Source organism: Agrilus planipennis, unplaced genomic scaffold (assembly GCF_000699045.2).
Source record: "Agrilus planipennis isolate EAB-ADULT unplaced genomic scaffold, Apla_2.0 scaffold89, whole genome shotgun sequence".
Taxonomy (NCBI): domain Eukaryota; kingdom Metazoa; phylum Arthropoda; class Insecta; order Coleoptera; family Buprestidae; genus Agrilus; species Agrilus planipennis.
This window is the reverse complement of record NW_020439079.1, coordinates 20,576-26,522: the sequence shown is the minus strand read 5'-3', so window position 1 is coordinate 26,522 and position 5,947 is coordinate 20,576. Positions and strand designations below refer to the sequence as shown.

Sequence of the window (5,947 nt, the reverse complement as noted above, 5' to 3'; positions counted from 1 at the left end):
ACGATTTTCCTGCTTTTCCATTTTTACGAAAACCACAGAGGCGTCTTGTTCAGCGTGCTGTCAAACCTACACTAGCAAGGAGATCGGGCTGAAACTATAGCTACAAGCTATCCAAGGATGGTACTATAGAATGTCACCTCAAGGTAGGCCTAGTGGCGTCATCTCTTGGTTAGGCCGGAAACTTATCAATCCACCCTCGTATATGCATGGTGAAAATTAAAAAATATAGCAATCGTAATAATAATTTAAATATGCTAATTATTGTTAGTTTATTTATGTACACAAGTGAGGGAATCATTATTTATTAGAAATGGCAATCATGATAATTATTGCTGGATAAAGACCTAACTTCATTTATTTTTATGATTAATTGATTCTACTCATACTTAATGATAATTCGGTTTAGCGTTTTTGACTCTATTTATATCTATCTATACAAATCTATGACTATAGCTAAGTAGAAGTGAGGGCTGGGGGTTAAATAGCGAAGAATTATTTAATTATTTGTTTGTTGAGGAACAGATTTTTGTGTTTGTATTTATTGATTTTCATACTTTCAAAGAAATTTAAAGTCTATCACGTGTATAATTAAATGGATTCAATGTGGCAAATTGATACCTTTGTAAGGCCCTTGTCTAACATTGGAAATACTAGAGTGAATAGTTAATGTTAGTAGAGAGCGATGTAGTACCAATAACTTGGTCTTATATCATCAATTTTTCTTGCGGTTATATTCAATTTTTAGTATATTTCTTATATGGATATTGTATATTGTTTCAGATACGAAAGCGGCGTCTACCAGTATGAAAGTGTTGGGTCGGCGTTGCGTCACATTTATCACACAGAAGGATTGAAGGGCATGACGTGCGGACTAATTCCAACCCTGGTTAGGGATGCACCCTATTCAGGCCTATATTTTATGTTCTACACCCAGATGAAACTTCTTGTACCTCAAAGTGAGTACTTATTACATTTATTAAAAAATATACAGGGTGGATAGAGATTAAAATTCTGCATATCATTGAAAAGAAAGTGAGATTCACAATGCTTAGAACCACGTTTACTTACACAAAAAAAGTAACGTTAAATTAAATGGCAGTAGATGTTATTCATCTATAATTAACAAAATAAACAGACATTTTGAACGGATCCTCGAGTTCTAATTGAGAGAATAATTTTTCCCCAAATCGTTTTTTAAAACATTGTAGCTATCCCTCATTAGTCGTAAATTGTCTTACCATTTTTCACTTACAAATAAAGGCTTTAAAGATTAGTTCCGTTCTTTGTTTTATCTTAAAAATTGTCACACTTTGCTCACCAATTGAACGTTCGTTTCTATAAGCGAAAGTTTAGCTTGTTCACGTTATACGGTGACCTAGCATAATTAATATACTGATCACATAATGCGGGATTTTCATTATGCTATATTCGTGACAGCTAATGGCTACTGAAATTTCCATAAAAAATATCATACATATAATACATTCACATGATTTATATAAGTGCGGCACTAAAATAAAGTTGAAGATAGCTTTTGCACTCTAAGTGTACATAGTAGGTTGCAATTTGTACTGCTCTAACAGAAGAAAGCATCATTAACAGCAGCACAATTTATCTTTTTGAATTATTGATAACACGAGTTCGAATGGTATTTTATTAAACAAAGGCATTGTTTTTATTTTTTTGGGTAATTAAATGATAGAAATAGAGATTCTTTTAATTATTCCTTAGCCATAACAAAGGATGTTAATCACATTGTGCTATAATTACTTAAATAATGTGGTTCTATGTTCGTCGTCATTTCTAACCTTTCATGACGCATATGCATGTATATCATCATTTATAAGATAGCGGTACCAGTCGGATCTTCCTTGTTTGCAACTATATTTTTTTTGTGTTTTTAAAAATCCATAATTCTGATAGTAAAGTAAGGCATTACAGTATAATGAATTACTTAAATTATCCCCAAAGCAATAATCGGAGATCTAGGGTATCGAACTTAAAAATGTAAGCGTTAAAGTAAATAAAAGCAACCGTAATAATTATACATATACATAATCATAAAAATATTAAAAACACTCAATGCATGTCAACTAATATAAATAATAAAACATTAAGGTGCTGTTTGGACCTATTTCACTGTGATGCGTCTGGTCTAATTGATTGTTAATTTTAATTAATTAATAATTATTATTTATATAGAAATTACTGTAACATTATTAAAGACAGTATAAAATCGTTCATTTCGTTTCGCATTTGAATTAGCTATTTCTATTCCATTATTGCTTACATGCGTGTGGTGGCTTCTTTCGTTCTTCATTTGTTTAGAATTTCTGATGACCTACTCAAAAGTTACTAATTATAATTCCTGTTGGGGTTTTGTACGAAAAATAGTAAAATAGTCCATTGTCCATATTTAAAAATGTTTTGGTTTTCATTACAAAAAGAACCAAACTAGGATGTCGAAATTTAAAAATGGAATATTTGAGTAACCTTCGGTATCATATAAATAGGCTTGGCTCACGCTTACACGTTCCTAAACTTTCATGCTATTTCAGACCATGTTTTTCCATTTATGACCGAAAATACCATTCATTTTTCTTGTCTCTTAGAATAGAACATAGAAAATTTCAAAAATATTGCAGTAATAGTAAAATAACATCTTCGTTATTCTATTTATTTTTCGTCCCTATTTATTTCGGAAGATCAGTGTGTTATTTAAATTTCAATTATTCTTAACAAATTAGACTTCCTCATTCGTCTCCTTTTTCCATTGACATAATATAATATAAAATAAAACAACATAGATAGTTCCACCAGTTTAATAAAATCCTGACCATTATCAAAGATTAAAAGTAAATCTATACTAAATCTCTAAAGCAACAATATAAACGTAGGTACCTGGTCCTAATGTCATAAAGCAAGTGGGGAGTCCACAAAACTTCACTTGGTTATTAATTAAATTTAGATTTTGAGCAAGAGATTTTTTAATCTCTAATGATTCTAGGAGAGACAATTTTTTGCTTTTTCTCCTAATACCACCATGGAGGGCCACAATATGTTTAAACGCGATGAAAGACATGTTTTGGTACCTTTTTGTCTGTTTTTAAATGCTTTGTAATTCTGACCTTAATTAGCCTACCACTTTGTCCAATATAATAAGTTTCATAAGTATTACAATATAGTTTATACAGAGTATTCATTATTATATTAGACAAAGTAATAGGCAATTAAAGTCAGAATTACAGAGCATTTAAAAAAAGATAAAAAAGACACCAAAACAGGTTTTTTAGAACATTGTGTATTATCAAACCATTCCTTAGATATAAACAATATTATGGTCTTCCATAGTGGTATTAGGAAAAGCAAAAAAATGTCTCTCTTAGAATAAAGCTCTTGTTCAAAATCTAAATTTAGTTAACAACCAAGTACAGTTAAGTTTTGTTAACCCCCCCACTTATTTTATGTCATTAGGATTAGGTACCTATGTATAATGTCGCATTTGTTTTAGTCATTCAGTATAGATTTACTTTTAACCTTTGATAATAGTCTTGTGACCGAAACTGATCAGGACTTAATTAAATTCATCTTTCTACTTTGTTTTATTTTACAATTTACATTAAGTATGTTTCATAATATTTGCACCCCACCCCTTCCCAGTGTTATTGGCATAATTATTCATTATCACCGTGGTTCCCCATTCCATATTCTTTATTGCTTGCATGCTACTGTTCGACTATAGGGCTCTAGTCTATAGAAATGTTGGTAAAAATTCCTCTTCCTCTTCGTAGAGCATCTGAACAGTTCGTTCGCAGCCCCAATCCATTTCACATGCGGTATTGCCGCCGGCATAATGGCCTCCGTAATCACTCAGCCAGCCGATGTTCTTAAAACCAAAATGCAACTCTATCCCAACAAGTTTCATAGTCTCCTTTCTGCAATTGTTCACGTGCACAGCAAATATGGTTTCGCGGGCTACTTCAAAGGCATGGTGCCCAGGATGTTACGTCGTACTCTAGTTACCGCTATGGCTTGGACCATCTACGAACAGGTTACTAAGAATATAGGGTTGAAATAAGGCAGTGGAATTTAAAATGCGCATGCGCAACACGGTATGAAACCTTTTTAATTTCAATTCAGAAATTTCGAATTTTGAGTTTGATATTTGACTCTGCAATTCTAAAACTTTCAGATTTCTTTTAGTATAACAGAAATGCTTAGTAATAAACAAAAAAAGCCTTCTTTTAATTATCTAATGTTTATTGCTTTATTGCTTGCGCACACTTGTATATGTGGTATGTTTATACTTACTTTAAAATATATGTATATACCTGTATATATATATTAACTTTTAATTTTCATACGTAAAATGTATATATTCCACTGTCCTATTTTAAGTTTGTTTTATCCTTTATTCTTAGTGTTTTACATATACCTAGTTGTTGCCCAAAATTAGATTTACAAATGTCTTGTAAAAGAAATGAAACAATTTGGGGTGTAAATTTCTTACTACGGTTATCTGAAGTGTTTCGTTTTTATTATAAGAGGTTGTACATGTAGTAGGTATAGGTCTATAAAGGTGTTCCTCTAGCAATGATATTGTATTTTGGTGACACAAAATACAGTATTTTTTATATGAAATTATTGTACCCTGTGATGTTTACACAAGATTTTATTGTTTATTTATGTTGATTACGTAATATGTTGTCTCAAATAAATTAAGGTTATACATATTATCAAATTTCTTTTTCGCGAATCAAATTCATTGCCATTTAAAATTTATCACCCCGTATAAATTTCCTTTTCTCATTTAAGGATGACATTTGGTCCTTTCCGTTCCCCCTTTTTTCCATCCACTCTAAAGCAAAATAAGGCTTTCATTTTCCACAATAATTCAACTATTAAAATAAATTTCCTTTTCTCATTCAAGGATGACATTTGGTCCTTTCCGTTCCCCCTTTTTTCCATCCACTCTAAAGCAAAATAAGGCTTTCATTTTCCACAATACTATTACTACTAACGTACCCCCATAACTGCGACTATTTATCAGTTGATCCCTATCGCATTCAGCTTCGGATATTTCATTGCTGTCCTTGGAGTCATTAAATGAAGGGTCGTGATTACGAGGTGGTGGTGGGGGAGGTTCGGGGCTTCCGTTGTTTGGCTGAAGTCTCATGGAACCCATGGATCGTCTACCTATTGAACCACGACTTCCATATTGATCGTAAGGTGCGTTGTAGCCTCCGTATTGGGATCCATATTGCTCGTCTTCTGGGGCGCAGTTAGCTGGGTCGTCATATTCAGGTCCTGGGGAATATATGCTTCCGTTTCCTGACACATTACAAAACAAAAATTATAAGGCTTTTAAAATATACTGATTAATAAAAAGGAGGAAAATAAATATTACCTTGAGAACCACCTCTTTCGTATCTTTTGTTAGAACGAGGCATGGACTGAGATCCTGAACGAGAATGCATGGAGTGGGGAGTGTTCATTCCTGATGGGCCCATTGTACCAGCATGGGGATGAGGGAAAGTTTGGAATTGTTGAACTTTGCTTGGGTCCATCTCTTCGCGAAAACCAAGTAGATGGAAGGTGGCGTAGGGGCAGATTTCGTCGTCCATGCCTTAATAGCAATTAAGACCAAATTTAAACGGATAAAATACAAAAATAATTACGTAAATATTACAATTTTATAAGAATGTACAGTATGCAGTAAAAGTATGTGCAAAAATTTTAGTACAATAATAAACACTACATGCAGGGCAAATAATTACATTAAATTATCGTGCAAGAAGAACCATAAAGACTTACGTATTAGTATAGGGGCACAAACAGTTTTCTAGGTAAGTTTGTTAGTTTTTATTGTTGGAGATTTAACAAGAAAAAACATGCATTTCAATTAGTGACCTTTTTTTTAATGGTAATGCTACTAAAGGCAAATCAA

At 32.5% G+C, this 5,947-nt stretch overlaps 2 protein-coding genes across 4 annotated transcripts in view; one reads left to right on the top strand and one right to left on the bottom strand.

The window, feature by feature from the left end:
* Nucleotides 1–4,733, top strand: part of LOC108734576 (mitochondrial glycine transporter) — a 13,405-nt gene extending 8,672 nt beyond the window's left edge. For all 3 annotated transcript variants that reach the window (XM_025977320.1, XM_025977319.1, XM_025977321.1), the window contains exon 6: nucleotides 3,792–4,733. In XM_025977320.1, coding sequence (XP_025833105.1) covers nucleotides 3,792–4,078 — 287 coding nt within the window. In that variant the 3' untranslated portion in view covers nucleotides 4,079–4,733. The remainder of the gene's footprint in view (nucleotides 1–3,791) is intronic.
* A 185-nt stretch (nucleotides 4,734–4,918) lies between these two features.
* LOC108734584 lies at nucleotides 4,919–5,663 on the bottom strand. Its single transcript, XM_018466205.2, has 2 exons — nucleotides 5,408–5,663; nucleotides 4,919–5,331 (listed from the first exon to the last, which is right to left on the bottom strand). Exons 1-2 carry the CDS (start codon nucleotides 5,622–5,624, stop codon nucleotides 4,922–4,924), a joined length of 627 nt encoding a protein of 208 aa, XP_018321707.1. The 5' UTR covers nucleotides 5,625–5,663; the 3' UTR covers nucleotides 4,919–4,921.
* Between the last annotated feature and the right edge of the window lie 284 nt (nucleotides 5,664–5,947).

Excerpts from the sequence above, each read along its gene's own strand:
- LOC108734584 (XM_018466205.2), bottom strand. The coding sequence starts at position 5,624 with ATGGACGACGAAATCTGCCCCTACGCCACCTTCCATCTACTTGGTTTT. Across the intron at positions 5,332-5,407 it reads CGAAAGAGGTGGTTCTCAAG|GAAACGGAAGCATATATTCC; the intron begins GTAATATTTATT and ends GTAATGTGTCAG.